General features: G+C 50.7%; 1 protein-coding gene across 3 annotated transcripts in view; it reads right to left on the reverse strand.

The window, feature by feature from the left end:
- The window catches only part of LOC111160138 (kinesin family member 5A), a 30565-nt gene that overhangs the window by 4678 nt on the left and 10215 nt on the right, over window positions 1–15672 (reverse strand). For 2 of the 3 annotated variants that reach the window (XM_022522990.1, XM_022522988.1), the window contains exons 2-25: window positions 13657–13744; window positions 13473–13546; window positions 12968–13072; window positions 12678–12726; window positions 11969–12024; window positions 11638–11725; window positions 11233–11357; window positions 10634–10738; window positions 10332–10480; window positions 10079–10227; window positions 9579–9754; window positions 8211–8279; window positions 7644–7850; window positions 7199–7345; window positions 6230–6418; window positions 5743–5860; window positions 5329–5393; window positions 5129–5238; window positions 4665–4766; window positions 4086–4146; window positions 3773–3844; window positions 3504–3608; window positions 484–700; window positions 69–222 (exon numbers count right to left, since the gene is read on the reverse strand). In XM_022522990.1, the coding sequence (XP_022378698.1) occupies window positions 69–222; window positions 484–700; window positions 3504–3608; window positions 3773–3844; window positions 4086–4146; window positions 4665–4766; window positions 5129–5238; window positions 5329–5393; window positions 5743–5860; window positions 6230–6418; window positions 7199–7345; window positions 7644–7850; window positions 8211–8279; window positions 9579–9754; window positions 10079–10227; window positions 10332–10480; window positions 10634–10738; window positions 11233–11357; window positions 11638–11725; window positions 11969–12024; window positions 12678–12726; window positions 12968–13072; window positions 13473–13546; window positions 13657–13744 (2780 nt within the window). The remainder of the gene's footprint in view (window positions 1–68; window positions 223–483; window positions 701–3503; window positions 3609–3772; window positions 3845–4085; window positions 4147–4664; window positions 4767–5128; window positions 5239–5328; window positions 5394–5742; window positions 5861–6229; window positions 6419–7198; window positions 7346–7643; window positions 7851–8210; window positions 8280–9578; window positions 9755–10078; window positions 10228–10331; window positions 10481–10633; window positions 10739–11232; window positions 11358–11637; window positions 11726–11968; window positions 12025–12677; window positions 12727–12967; window positions 13073–13472; window positions 13547–13656; window positions 13745–15672) is intronic. The other variant, XM_022522989.1, reaches the window with a different exon arrangement.

Genomic DNA, 15672 nt, shown 5'->3' on the forward strand with positions numbered 1-15672 from the left:
CCAACCTATGCCTTATGGAGAGCAGAGAGCCTTGGGTGGGGACTCCAGCCCACGCCCGGGCCACTCACTACATGTCTGAGGTGGAGCTGGGCGCAGCCTGCAGGTACAGATTCTGGTAGTTCTGGAAGAGGCTGTTGGTGTAACTGATGCACTCAGGGCTCCGGGTGCCACAGGGGTTGGTGGGTGAAGACGCTGGATAGTGGCCGGGCCGGACAGGTTTAGCTGTGGTAAAGCAAGGAAAATGACCGTGAGGACGCTGCTTCCTTGCAGTTGCCCCAGTCCCGGAAGTCACGGAGCTGGAGCTGGACGGAGCTGCTCATGACCTCACTCTTACTTTTATACACTTTTGGGGGGATGGTAGTGGGGTGGTCCTCAGGGGGAGGTAGGAGAAAAAGCAAGCATCTAGTTGCCCGACACTTAGGAATGTGCTGATCTCCCCCTGAGGTAATCCCACCTTGTCTACAGCCTCTTACCCCCACTCACCGATCTGAGCAGAGTGGCCCCGCTTGCCAGAGCTCTTGTACCGGACGGCCTCCTTGATGCGGTCCACCTCCTGCTGGTACCGGCGCTTGTCCTTCATGGCGCCCTCCTTGGCCTCCTTCAGTGCACCCTCCAGGGCCTTAACTCTCTCAGCCGTAGCCCTAAGTCGTTTTTCCAATTTAGGAAGCTCACAACGCAGATCTGCATTGTCACGTACCAGCTGTGGGGTAAGCCCGAGGGAAGAGGCCAAGGCAAAGCCAGCGACCCAAGAGAGAGCCAGCAGTAGGGGCACGGGGGTGCAGGGCAGGGAGACAGAATAAAGAGAAATCAAGTCAGAGAAGATGGAGACCACGCTCTTTCCTCAAGAGGCCTCGTTGCCTTTACCTAATTGCTCCTCTGGCCTGCTCTTTCCTCCTCCCGGAGCAAAGTGGTCAGGCATGAAAAAATTACATCATTTTCTGAGCAGCAAAATGTGTCAGCTCCACCGCAGCCCCAAACTCTTGTGACAGTGCCCTGTTCAGTCTTTTCCTGGCCTCGATACCCAAGCCCCCGGACCTCACAGCCTGCGCCAGCCCAACAGCCCCGAGGCGACCATGGGGGTGAGGCAGCCCTCACCCAGAGATGGCTTTGTCGGCATGCATAGGGCGGGCAGCAGGAGATGAAGCACTGAAGCACTGTCTGGAAGATGCGTATGGTTTTGAGTGCAGGTTAGGTGCAGTGCAAAGCAGAAGCTGGAACGTAAGAGCCCCCGCCTCACCGCCCACCGGCACACATTCACACAGCACCCCATAGGAAGGAAAGAAAATGTTTGAGGGCTCACAAACATTTGGGCTCATTACCTTCACATTCAAGGATTTCCCGGACTGTCCCTCCCCCATTTAATTTAAGCAACCACCTTGCAGCCAGAGAAGACTTCCTGATCTTTTTTATAGGGTTGCACACAATAATGGGGGGCCCTCCAGCCTGTGGGAGCCGGCCTTGAAAGATACCAGGTGAACTGGTAGAGCACATAACAGGAGAAAGGGCAGAGCTTGAAAATAAGTCTGTGGCCCTTCCACTTTGGACAACTTAAAGATTACAAACAATGGTTTGCTGTGACAAGAGTCCAGCTTAGTTAGGAATAGGGCTCAAGGCCTGGCTATTTAAGATTCTGTGTAAGTTTCTACATCTCCCTCATTTCCCTATCTAGTCTTGTGTCTGCTGAAGTGGGACATTGTGAGGAGTCCTCCATCATCAAGGTGAGTTGTTTTTGGTGTTTGGGACTTTGCACAGAGAGAAGCAGTGCCTTCAGTGAGGAAAAAGGAAACAGCCCATGGTTTCCCGACACACACTTCGCTGTGGATAAGCCTGGAGGGTGTGATGCTAAGTGCAGTAGGCCAGCCCCAGGACAAACCCTGCCGGCTTCCACTTATATGAGGTACTTTGAGGAGTCAGAATCATAGAGAACAAAAGAAGAATGGTGGTTGCCAGGGGCTGGGAGGGAGGGGGAATGGGAGTTACTGCGTAGTGGGTATAGAGATGCGGTTTTACAAGACAACAGGGGTGGGGAAGGACGGTGGGGGAGTCACACAAAAGTAGGAATGCATTTAATACCACTGAAGTTAAAGATCGTTCTGGTGGCAAATTTTATGTGTATTTTACCACACTAAAAATACTGGGTAAGAACAAGCAACATGACACACATTTGGACAGGGAAGGAAAGTGAACACAGAAAGGAGAAGAGGATGGCAGGGATGCCTGGGTGGCTCAGTTGGTTAAGCGGCTGCTTTCGGCTCGGGTCATGATCCCAGAGTCCTGGGATCGAGTCCCACATCGGGCTCCTTGCTCAGCAGGGAGCCTGCTTCTCTCTCTGCCTCTGCCTGCCACTCTATCTGCCTGTGCTCACTCTCACGTGCTCTCTCTCCCTCTCTGACAAATAAATAAAATAAAATCTTTAAAAAAAAAGAGAGAGAGAGAGAAGAGGATGGCAGAACAGATTACAAAGGTTTCTTCCCTGGACTTTCAACTTTTCCGGAATGTTGTTACATTGTTATACTGCTGTATGTATAATGAGCAAAGGGGGAAAGATGGTAGTGCAGCCCTACACAGGTCCAAATAAAATAAATATACCCTGCAGATTATCACTGGGCCACAGTTCTGGGATTTTTTCCCTCCCATTATATATGCTTAAAAAAAAAAAGTACCAAGTATTTGTTAAATATGCTGGGCATTGCGCTGAGAAATTTAAGCTTCAGTTTAGTGAGAAGATGAATCTAAATCAAATGTCCAGGTGGGACTGAAAGAAAGGGCATGAAGTATAGATCAGGGTTTATTTCATGCGTCAGTTAGAAGAGCCGGTTGACACATTGGGGCACCTGTCCTCAAGGCTCAGATATTCGGCGCTGGCGAGGGTGTTCCTGCCCTGTACGCACCAAACATTTCCTGTCCTGACTCCTTTGCACTGCCCCTTCCACTTCCCCACCCCATACCTTTGAAACCCAGTTAGCCACCTAAGGAGCCACAGCAGCAAGGAGGGGGACAGAGAGGCAGCAACTTAATACAAAGGGGTTCCAATCAGCCCCTACCAGGGGCTGGTTGTGCCATCTGGAGGACACCTTTTTAAATTAATTACCCCGCATGCCTGCCCCAGGCCTGGGCAGATGGAGTTCTCTCTATGAGAGAAAGCCCCACTTCCCTGGCTTTTTCCTCATCCCTGACCAGTACCCCTCGTCTGTAGTTACAGGCCCATGCTTCTGAAACATCTACCAGTTTCAACCTCTCCCTCCAAATCCAGAGGCCTGGGGCATTTCCCTTTGAACAGGGGCAGGTTGGTAGCTTTGAGAGGGGAGAACAGGGATGGAACAAAGACCAGGGCAAAAGTGGAACCAAACATGGATAAGGAAGGGATTAGCAGGAAAAGTAAAAGGGAAAAGGAAGGAAAACATACAAAAGTCGATTTTCCTAAATCCAAGGGACCTTGAAGGATTTGGGTCTCCCAGGCACCTGGCCTCAAGAGTTCTCTTCACCCTGTCCCCTACTCTTACCTGTTTGTGAACCTTTGTAAGCTGTTCCAGGTTGTTCTCAAGAAAGGAAATCTTCTGCTTTTGGGAGTGAATCCCCCCACTGTCCTCGGGCTCCATTTCTGCACTCTGATGAAAGACGGGGGCAGAGGGGGAAGATGTGGCTATCCCAAGGCCAGAAAGGTCTCACCCACAGCAGTCCAAGCCAGTTCCACTGGCAGCCACAGGGGTTGGAGAAAGCTGTGGGCAGGGGACAGTATGGGGGCTGGGAAGTTTCCAAGGATGGAACTCACTTTCTTGACTCGAGTCGTGACGTCTTGAACGAACAGCTTGCGAAGGTTGTGGAGGGTCTGGAGTTCCCGGGCCTGGAAAGAATGATGACAGATTGGGGATAGCCAAATCCCAGGTTAGCCTCTTGGCTCCCAAATTATAGGAACCATCAGTCTATCTGGGCAGGTGAGTCACTGATCCTTTAGGAAAAGATATGTCCTGATTATGCCACAGACTGACTCTGTCTGTATAAGGAAAGGGGTTATGGAGAAGTCAGGGAAAGAAATGAAGCCCCCACCTCACCCTGTTAACTTGGCCCAGAGGGAAACCACTCACAACTGTCTCCTCCAGACCCTTGAGGTCCTGCTTGGACTGTTCATGTCGCTCGTACAGAAATCTGGGGCAAGAAGAAAACACAAGAGTCCCTCAGGACTTTCCTTCCTCCCTCTCTCCTCCCTCTCCATTCCCTTGATCTAGACTCTGTTGTAACTAATTATACAAGTTACCCATGTTTGCTGTGCAGAAATTAGAAAAGAAAAAGAAAGTACGATGAGTTTCATAAAAAGCCCATAATTTGACTACTTACAGATCAAACCACCATTAACATTCTGGTGTCCGTCTTTCTGGACTCTTACTATAATGCAGGTATATCCCACAAAAATTGTATGGGATCATACCATTCATACTGTTTTGCAGCCTGCTTTTCACCCTTAGCAGAACATGACCCACATCTTTCCAGGCCAGGGCAGCTAATATTCAATAGAAGTAATCTCTGAACGTCTTTTTTTGGGGGTTCTTCCCCACCCCATCTGATGATTCTTCCGAGGCATTTGCCTGCTGGGGGCCACCGTTTCCCACCCGCATGGTGCCCGGCTCTGCAGGTGTGAGTGAGTAGCGGGTTGGGCCAACACTCACGTCAGCTCCTGGAGCTTGCTGCTCTTCTCATGTTCTTCATTCTTCAGCTTTTCGTGGTCGGCCTGGAGCTTCTCTAGCTCTAACTGCAGCTTCTGATTCAGGCTGCCGAGGGCAAGGAGGTGTGGGAGAGAACAAAAAGGTTATTAATGAGGGGGAAAGGGAAGACCAGCCCTGCAAACGTTTCCCTCCAGTACAAGTGGGTCTGGTTAGGACTGAGGGACGCTTCTACCTTCGGATTAGCGGAAGGAGATGCAGACCTTGGCTTCCACGACAGCGTGAGGGGCCGTGGGCTATCTAATCATAAGAGCTCAAGGAGAAGAACTAGTCCTCACTGCCGTGCCTCCTGGAGTTGGGCTACAAAGCTGTGGCATGGTTGGGCAGGAAGTGGCCCATGGAAATGAATAAGCCAGACCCCAGGCCAAGAGGGAGCCTAGAGGCCAGAGCCGGCCAGGGGGGACTCTTACTCTTTGAGCTCATCAATGGTCTTCTGCTTCTCGTTGATCTCATCCCGGAGCCGAGCCAGCTGCCGGTGATGGGCCTCCCGGTGACTCTCCAGCTGCACCTCCAGGGCCTTCTGCGAAGACCCCCATCCCACGCTCAAAGCCAGACTCCCAGCACCAGATGGGAGAGGGCCCCAGCTGCGCCCTGCCCCTTCCCCACTCACCTTCACATCATCTGCATCCTGGGTGTCCGGCTCCTTGTCCTTTAGGGCCACTTCATGCACAGTTTCTGAGGGAAAGATGGGAGAGCAGCTTACTTAGCACCCACCTCCTCTGGAAAGAACTCCACTTTGTGACCAGAGTTCCAGGCAGGACAGGGGATAGTGACCCAGTGTGGGCCCCTGAGGATGTGCTGGGTTAGGACGGTACAGTTTGATACAGCAGGGAATGAGGTCCCTGGAGGGTTTACGGCTCGTGTACAATAAGCTACGGGCCCAAGCTTCCATGGTCTCAGTCTCATGCGTGGGATGAGCGTGCTGTTAGGAGGTATATTTTGGTGTTCATGGCTTTTCCTCCCTGCCCTGCTCTGGGATCTCAGGTCCCAGGATGCATGGTTTAGAGGTTGAAGAAGGCCTCACCCTGGGCCTGGAGCTTGGCCAGCTCATCGCTCAGGGAGTCATAGGACTCTTCCAGGTGCCGCTTCTTTAGCTCCACACTCTGCATATATTCTGTAAGTGAGCGGATCTTGGCCTCGTGCTAGTGGGGGGAGGGTTGGGGAGGGGAAGAAGAGGGATGGAGTCAAGGACACAGCTGGGCAACACTGACCTCTGCAGCTCTCCTCCCAGGGGCCCCCCCTTATGCTGCACTGGCTTGTAGACAGTGGGCCATGGGCCATTTCTTTAGAGCCCCTTCCTTGAGACCCCATCAGCTCAGAGGGTGGTACCCCCTCTGAACCTTCCCTTCCCCAGCCTGGCCCCTCTCTGGCTAGCCCAGGCGCTTCTGTTCTGGACTTTGGCTGACCCTAGGCCCTTGACATGAAGGGTGGCTGCCGGGAGTCTTATCCCATAGCCGCAGACCCGTCCTCCTTCTCACAGCATGCAAAGGCTCTCGGTGCCCGGCGCTCACCTGGGAGATGAGGAGCTGGCAGGATGAGAGCTCCCGCCCGGTCACCTCCATCTTGCGGTGACATTCGACCTGCAGGTTCTCCAGCTGCCGGCAACGCTTGACCACTGACTTGACTTCCGACTTGATTTTGCTGATGTAGAGTCGGGCCACCGTGAACTCCTCCTCGATGGCTCCGCTGATCTCCACTGGCTGCAGGGTGGGAGAGGGCAGCAAGAGGTGCTTCTGGGCTGCAGGGAAGCCTTTTCCCATTCCCAGGGATCCGGCCCGTCCCCGCGTACGCCCACCCACATGGAGACTTGGGTGGCATCCGTATTTTCCAAACAACTTTCAGAGGCTATCACCTGACATTTCATACTAAATCCTTCTCCCTGCACTTAAAGATCCAGTTCTGACAGTCGCCCTCTTCCATCTTATAGAGCAAAGTGATTTGGAGTCGCACTGATCTGCTCGATGGGCACTGCCACGGACTTGCAGATCTCATTCCCAGCTCTGGGCCTCACCTCTAACACCCGTTATCATATGCCCATCTCCAGGGCCTCTTTTTTTATTTTTTAATTTTTTTTTAACGATTTCATTTATTTGACAGATACAGTGAAAGAGGGAACACAAGCAGGGGGAATGGGAGAGGAAGAAGCAGGCTTCCCACAAAGCAGGAAGCCTGATATGGGGCTCGATCCCAGTACCCAGTACCCTGGGATCGTGACCTGAGCTGAAGGCAGACACTTAATGACTGAGCCACCCAGGCGCCCCTCCATGGCCTCTTTATTCAGCACTCTCTAGAAGGTGTATTTACAGCGGAGTCTATGCAAAAGTCTATGTGTTTTCCCAGGTCTAATTTAAAGGTGTGTTTCCTGGCTCTTTGGCTCACCTTCCTCAGTATCCCTGAGGGCCTGGTGCCCCGCTGCCTCTCCCACCAGTGCCCAGGGCAAGAATGACCTGAACAAGACTGCTGCCTCCAGTACCACTCACCAGCTTAATCTCCCCGTTGCCCACGATGACACTGAACTCACTCAGGTCCTTCATCAGCCCATTCAGCACCTCTGCAATTCGTTTCCGCTGGTGTCCACTGACCTCTTGTAGCCGCTGCAACTCAGACTCCAGAGCCAGCATGGTGGCCTGGGGACAGCCCCTCACGTCACCCTGTTGGCCATCTTCCCACTCCCCTCCCTAGCCCAGGCAGAGCCTCTGTCTCAGATGTGACCCCGAAGATGGCTACAGAGAGAACACAGGCCCTGCCAAAGGGTCTGGAAGAGATAGGGGTCAGGAGGGCAAAGGGTGGTGACAAGGCGGGAGAGGGTCCCCTGGCACACTGCACAGTGGGGCAAAAGCATGAGTGTGATGTGCCCCCAGGATGCAGAGGTCCCTGGTGGTGTTCTAGAGGCCGGGGGCGCTTGGACCCCGGTCAGTTACTCACCACTTTCTGAGACAGCTCATCCACCAGCAGCTGGTTCTGCTGGCTCTTCTCCTCCACCTCCTGGGACTTCTGGTCGTAGTTCACGGCCAGCTCCTCCAGGGCCTGCAGCACCTCCTTCACCTCCTCCTTAGCAGCATCATTCTCCGACTGCAGGTGGCTCAGCTCCCGCTGGACCTTCTCATTGTCACCCCGAGTGGACACCAGCAGCTGGGAGCAAGAGGCGAGGCACGTGAGGGGGTCTGCCACCAGTGACTGGCCCCCTGGTCAAGGGAAGCCAAGAGCACTGCCCCAGACGGGGCCTCTCTGGCCCCCTAAGCCTGGAGGGCGGAGCTCAAGGAGAGGGGCAAGGGTCAAAGTGAGAGCAAGAGGGCTATATGCATCACAGAAGGAAGAAACACCCAGACTCCCAAACCTGTGTTTTACACACAGTCCCAGTTAAGTCCTGAGACTTGGATAGTTTGGTGGGGGTGGTGACCAAGTTCTTCTTCCATCTGGTTGTAAAAGGTCTTTTATGCCTTTTGGGGAACACACTGCCCTCCTCTCATGTCTGGTCCTCCTTCCCATTACCTCTTCCTGGTCCAGCATCTGCTGCTTAAGCTTCTCTATGAGCTGACTCTGCTGGTTGATCTCATCATCCTGTTGGAGGCAAGGGGGAAAGGTGGGGTGAAGGGAATCTGCTCTGTCCAGTCAGGACTTATGGGGGTGTGGGCAGAGGAAGGATCCTGACAAAGCTCTAGACAGTTCAGGCTTGAGTTAGAAACCCCATATCCTAGGGCGCCTGGGTGGCTCAGTGGGTTAGGCTGCTGCTTTCGGCTCAGGTCATGATCTCAGGGTTCTGGGATCAAGTCCCACATCTGGCTCTCTACTCAGCAGGGAGCCTGCTTCCCTCTCTCTCTCTCTCTGCCTGCCTCTGTCTACTGTGATCTCTCTCTGTCAAATAAATAAATAAAATCTTAAAAAAAAGAAAAAAGGAAAGAAACCCCATATCCTAAAAAGAAGTTTTTCCCTCACTCTCTTGCCTCATTCCTGTCCTCACTTTCAAATTCCTTTCTCCCCGGAAGGTGATATAACCTTGACAATACACCACAAGAGCCTTTAGGTTAAAGCGCATATCCTCTAACCCAGAAATCCCGCTTTAGTGCTCCACTCTAATCAAATCACTCAAAAGCAAAAACACACTACTAAAAACAGAGAAGATTAGAAGCCCTGTAATTAATGGTTTGATGCATTTCGATAAATGGACGGTTAGGTAGCCATTTAAAAAAAAATACTTTTGTAAGGAATCGGTAACAAAGTGGGAAATTGTTCCTTATACGATGTGGAATGAAGGAATCAGATGCAAAATTACATATACGGTGTATCTCAATTCATGCTCTCTGTGCGGAGAAAAGCAGAATGCTAAAGGTATTATCTCTGAATGGTGGGATGATGGAGGACTTAAATTTTCTTCTGTATATTTTTAATCATCTTCTAAATTTCTTTTTTTTTTTTTAAAGATTTTATTTATTTATTTGACAGACAGAGATCACAACTAGGCAAAGCAGCAGGCAGAGAGAGAATGGGAAGCAGGCTCCCCGCTGAGCAGAGAGCCCGATGCGGGGCTTGATCCCAGGACCCTGGGATCATGACCTGAGCTGAAGGCAGATGCTTTAACCCACTGAGCCACCCAGGTGCCCCATCTTCTAAATTTCTTAATATAATTTTTATTAAGTTCAATTTTAATTCCAGGATAGTTAATGCACAGTATTATATTAGTTTAAGGTGTACGATGCAGTGATTCCATAGTTCTAAATGTTACCCAGGGCGACCTTCCACATGTTCAATAATGAGTGTGTGTCCCTCTTAAAAAATTTTTTAAAAAAGCAGTACAAGTGAATTCCTTCAACCCTCACTTCTCATGCCACTGGCTGCCCCCTGTGCCCTGGGCGTCCTCACCTTGTCATCAAGCTGCTTATAGAGGCGGCGTATCTCCTCCTCATATTTCTGCCGCTCCTCGGGGGCGATGCGCACCACGATGGAAGAGTTGTCATTCACGGGCGTCTCCTCACAGAGCTCAGTTCCCAGGGCCGCATCGTCCCCAGCCAGGCGCTCCGTCTCAGGCACATTCTCTCCTGGCCAAGGGGCAGAACAAGGAGAGGGATGGGAGAAGATCCTTCAGGACTCCTTCCTGCCTCGCTCCTCAACACTGAGACCTCCAGGCAGGTCTCCATCTTTGTTACCAAGTGCATGCACCTCCAACCTTTTCTGGGGGGTGGGATAAGGGCCGCCATCAGCCCCCTCTCCCCTTCCTTCATCACCGCTGGACTGCACCCCTCCAGAGACACAGCCCTCCTTGGAGGTTGGCCCGCCCTGAAGCCCCACACCAAACAGGGCCCCTCTGGTCCCCTCAGCCTCCTCCTCCTGCCACGTCTCACACCAGCTGAACCCTCTCTAACCATTGCGCCACCGGCTGAGCTCAGCCTCTAGCTTGGCAATTGTCTCCTTCTGAGCCTTTGTCTTCTCCTTCTCCTTCTCATATTTCTTCTTCCACTGCTCAGCAGTCAGCTCCAGATTCACCGAAGCAGTGTTCTTAATGGTCTTTGCCCTGGGGGAGGAGAACAAGGAGCTGAGACCTCCATGAAGGCTGGTGTGACATGGAGGGGAGAGAGCAACAGGGGCTGGCTCAGGAGTGGGGACCCTGCCACTGACCGCTGCCCGAACATCAGGGTGGACTTGGTCTCTGCATCGTTGTAGCTGGATGGTGAGCAGCAGATGAACATAGTCGTCCGGCAGTTTCCTCCCAGAGAGTCCTGGAGAATCCGTGTCATTTTGCTGTCACGATACGGGACGTAGCTTTTCTGGGGGAGGAGGGAGACCACGAATCAGAAAAATATTCAACAAGGAAATCAGAAAGGACAGCGATGCTGACAAGGGATTGCACACCCCATGGATCGAGCATGATGAGATGGCAGCAGTAGGAGAAGATGGGACAAGGCCTAAGGGACACTCACCGTGCCTTCAGCCAGCGCGGAGATCACGTTCCCAAGGGCTGACAGTGACTTGTTGATATTCTTTGCCTCATCCAGCACAGCCCCCTCTGCTCCGGTCTTGCTGACCTACCAGAGCATTAAGGAAGGAGTGTGTCACAAGAGCTGCAGGGGGACAGAGGGCTCTCGCCGCCTCTTCTCCACTCAGGAGGATTCAGTCCAAGGAGGGGAGGGAGGGGACAGTGGAAGAGAACAGACAAGGCCCTTCCTCTATTACCCTAACCCTCTTGCCAAAGCCACCCCCTCCCACCCACATATTGTACTATCCCATTTATAGGAAATGTCCAGAAAAGGCAAATCCACAGAAACAAAAAGTAGATTAGTGATTGCCAGGGGCTAGGGGAGAGGGGAATAGGGAATGACTGCTAACAGGTGATGAAAATGCTCTAGAATTAGTGGTGATGGGCACACAACCTTCTAAGAATCCTAAAACCCATGGAGCTATATATTTCAAAATGGTGAAACTTTATGGTATGTGAATTATATCCTAATGAAAAAGTTATTTTGATGAAAATAAGTCCCCAGACCTCCTTCCCTGTCCACCCCACTGCCAGGTCCCCAACCTTCTCACTCCCCGCCAGGTCCACAAGATACAGCTTCCCACTGAGCTTCTGCTCGGTCTCCATGTTCTCCTGCTTGATGTTGATGAGGAAGATGCTGTGGCTCCGAGAGCTGTGCTCGTTCATGTCTGCAGGGCCAAGGCAGAGGCAGTCCCTGTACCGATACCTGCGGAGCTGAAGCCCGAAGCCCCCAGCCTCACCTGACCGCTGGCCCACCCGGAGACAGAGGGCACCTGCTAGGACCAACCCTGCCACTGCACCTCCCAGGCAGCTGGGTCGCACATCCAAGAGGGGCCCCTTCTTCTGGAGGACACAGTCCGCCCTTGCTCCCTTCCAGTCCCTCAGCCCCAGAGGATGCAGAGGAGTAGCAGACTCCTAGATTCAAGAGCCCCGTAGATCCCCACTCACTGGTGACAGCCACATGACGATTTGATTTCCCCTCATCAATCACATCTAAAATCTCCTCGGGACTGGACACAAAGCGTTCGGTACAACCCTGCAGGAGGCAAATGGACAGTGACCCACAAATGTTGATCTGCTGATTGTATTACCTGCACACTGACCAAACGACCTTTCAAAACTGTCTTTTCCAAACCCTCAGACTTTCCCTAGCCACTTGGCACATCTCACTTCTCTAAGACATCTGCCTTCCAACTTCCAGGTCTCTGGTCTACCCACCTGCCACGCCCCCACTCTCAGTACAGTGACCCCCGCCCAGATGCCCTGTCCCCACTCTCACCTTGACAAATGGCACCCGATTCTTGTCCTCATGCACAGACAGATTTGTCTTGGTCACTGAATCAAGACAATGCAGGGTAAGCAAGGCCAGCAGTCCTTCCCCCAACCCTGCACCCTGCAGCCTGCTGAGACAGTGGTTTCTTCTATGTGAAAAAATGAGGGGGTGCCTGGGTAGCTCAGTCAGTTAAGAGTCCACCTCTTAATTTTGGCTCAGGTTATGATCTCACAGTCATGAGATTGAGCCCTGCGCCGGGCTCTCTGTGCTCAGTGAGAAGTCTGCTAGTCCCTCTCCCTCTGCTCCTCCCCCACTCCCGCCACCACTCATGCTTGCTTGCTTTCTCAGATAAATAAATAGATAAATAAAATCTAAAAAATAGAAATAAAAATAAAGGAGAAAGACTTCCCCATGAAGTTTTAATTCCCTGCACACACTGAAAGCTTAGTTTCTTCTCTTCCAGGATTCTAGCCTCAAGGTTCCAGCTGGTCTCAGGCTATTTCTATATAGGCCTGATTGTCCACGCTCATCTTCCGACCCTTTTTACTTTTGGAAACTTTGGGGAATGGAGGCAAGGGACATGTATATGAGTGTGTGTGTGTGTGTGTGTGTGTGTGTGTGTGTGTGTGTGTCCTCTGCACAAAAGCAATGTGATCTTTCTTTTCCTTGCCCTCCTCACACCCCCACCTGCCCAGTTGGGTTAAACACCACTCACCATCCAGAAGGTCGCGAATTTTGTCCAGGTAAATCTCAAAGTAAGAAACCTGGTCAGGGAAAAAGTGAAGAGGGCCTATTTTAAATCTGACCCAGGGATCTCATGTGACTATGACCTGCTCAAATGGTAGGTGGAGGAGAGAAAGAGCAGATGAGAATATCTTAGCAGAGAAGAACTGAAGTAACCAGAGCAGAAAGTAAGTTGGGGTGCCCAGGTACTCAGCAGGTTCGTACTAGTTCGTCCCCTCCCAGGCCCCATTTGAGGATGCCCAGCTGTCATGCTGTGATTACCTTGATGTGGAACTCAAGGTTCTCATCCATGGAGTAGATGTGGTTGAAGATGTCTCGGGCAATTCGAGGAATGATTCCCATCAGCTGGGGGTCATGCAGCTTTCCCTGGGGAGGAAGGGTATTCCAGAATGAGGCTGAGACTCAGAAAGAATGAGACAACTCAAGAAGTATGCAGGTGAACCCAGAGGTCAGAGTGGGTAAGAAGACCATCTTGGGCAGCCACTGCCATGTCTACCTTTAACTGAAACGATGAGACAGCTGAGTGGCCCTTTGGACTTTTATGGCAGCTGCTTTTCCAGATCAAAAGAAGAAAACTAGAGTAGTGGAAAGGATGGAAAACTGCAGCAGGCTGGGGGGATTTCACTACACTTCCACTATCATCCTGCCCCTCCACTCATCCTCCAGACCAAGCAAGCTTGATTCCTAGGTCTTGCCCCACTGAGATTCCTGGGCCTCCCATTAACACTCCCAGCTCCTCACCCCTCATGGAAGTCAGAACCCTCACCTCCATGGTATGTGTTTTCCCTGAGGATGTCTGACCATAAGCAAAAATGGTGCCATTGTAGCCAGCAAGGACATCTGGAAGAGACAGCAGAGAAAGAGCACTGGTGGAAAGAAGTGGGGTAAGGAATGGCAAACTTGAAAACATACATTCTAAAAATACATCTTACAAAGATAATACATGTTACCTTTGACAATCTGCATGGCACATGCATGATAAACTTGCTCCTGAGTCGTGTTTGGGGGGAACACACGGTCAAAGACATATGGCTTTCCCTAGAATGGGAATAAAACACGGCAGACATCGGCAGTCAGGATGTGAGGGAGAAGAAATACCGCAGCTCCCTTCCATTAGCCCGAGAAGGTCCCTGTTTTTCAGCCATCTGTATCCACGGATGGTTTGGGGGGATGACCCAGACTAGAGAAAGAGGAGCAAAAGTTAGTGCTGACAGCAGGAGCTGTTCCCATGCGCTAGAGAGTGCCATTGAGAAGTGTCACAGCATGACACTGTGTGAGGGGATCTCAGTCTTGGTGTGATGATTTAGCACTCCACCACTCCAGGCCCCTCCCTGGGAAACCTAACAGGTAAAGACAGTAGGGCCACAGGCCATGGAGAGTGAAAAACAATTCATTAACATTAAAAATCTAGGGATGCCTGGGTGGCTCCGTCAGTTAAGTGTCAGCCTTCGGCTCAGATCAGGATCCCAGAGTCCTGGGATCAAGCCCCACATCGGGTTCCTTGCTCAGTGAGGAGCCTGCTTCTCCCTCTGCCTGCTGCCCGCCCCCCCACCCCACAGCTCTTGGTCTCTGTCTCTGACAAATAAATAAATAAAATCTTTAAACACATTAAAAATCTACCTCTAGGTTTAAAAATATCATCCTCAATAGATCCATATGTCCTGATAAGGAAGGATCTTCAAGCTGCAACTAAGTGACAGACGCCAAGTTAGGGACATATGTACAGTATGTTTCCTATTACGTAAATGAAATCCACACATAGCAAGCTGCGGAGCTGTTGTACAAACATTAGCACAACTTCTCTCTCTGTGAAAGAAATATATGAAATCAGAAACGTGGGTTTCCTTTTAAGGAACCAACTTCAAATAAAGAGAAACTGAAACAAATCACTGACCGACAAGTACTTTGTTTCATCTAGGTTGTATGTTACAAATCATGAATGCTGATATGATGTTACAGATACAGAATATTTACAACCTGGGGAGCCAAAAAATGTATTCACTCTCTAAGGATACTAAAGGGAAGATCTCTGGTAAGATTAAATGAGAGGGTACCTGGGTGACTCAGTGGGTTAAAGCCTCTGCCTTTGGCTCAGGTCATGATCCCAGGGTCCTGGGATCGAGCCCTGCATCGGGCTCTCTGCTCAGCAGGGAGCCTGCTTCCTCCTCTCTCTTTCTCTGCCTGCCTCTCTGCCTACTTGTGATCTCTCTCTGTCAAATAAATAAATAAAATCTTAAAAAAAAAAAGATTAAATGGTACTATGCTTGTTCTCCATCACAAGTGATGAATTTCTCAGTGGTGTTTTCCTGCCTTTCAGTATAAAGAACCTATTGACTTAGTTGTCAAATTGTTTTACTTCAGAGCCCATCTTTATCCATCTGAAATGTAAAACTCTAAGGCGATGGTCACCAGAGTTTGGGAGACATGTTTTAACCAATTAAGGAAAGTCATAAAACTTTTATTGGCCAGAACCAGAGACAGCGGCTCTAGGAATATTCACAATATTCCATCTCTACATAGAATTTTTTTTCTAGATGAATTTTCTAGACAAAAATGTTAACAGTGGTTACTCTGAGGAAAGGCAAGTCTTTTATTTTTCATTTCGTATCCTGGATTATATATATATATATATATATATATATATATGTTTTATTTTGGGGGCACCTGGGTGGCTCAGTGGGTTAGACCTCTGCCTTCAGCTTGGGTCATGATCTCAGGGTCCTGGGTTCCCACATCAGGCTCTCTGCTCAGTGGGGAGCCTGCTTCCCCCCGCCCCCGCCTGCCTCTCTGCCTACTTGTGATCTCTCTCTCTGTCAAATAAATAAATAAAATCTTTAAAAAAAACTTTTATTTAATTTTATTAGTAATCTCTACACCCAGTGTGGGGCTTAACCTCACAACCCTGAAATCAAGACTTGCATGCTTTTCTGACTGAGCCAGTCAGGTGCCCCGGGATTGTTTATATC

The sequence above is a fragment of the Enhydra lutris genome, unplaced genomic scaffold (assembly GCF_002288905.1).
Source record: "Enhydra lutris kenyoni isolate GAN:26980312 unplaced genomic scaffold, ASM228890v2 scaffoldscaffold74, whole genome shotgun sequence".
In the NCBI taxonomy this organism is placed as follows: domain Eukaryota; kingdom Metazoa; phylum Chordata; class Mammalia; order Carnivora; family Mustelidae; genus Enhydra; species Enhydra lutris.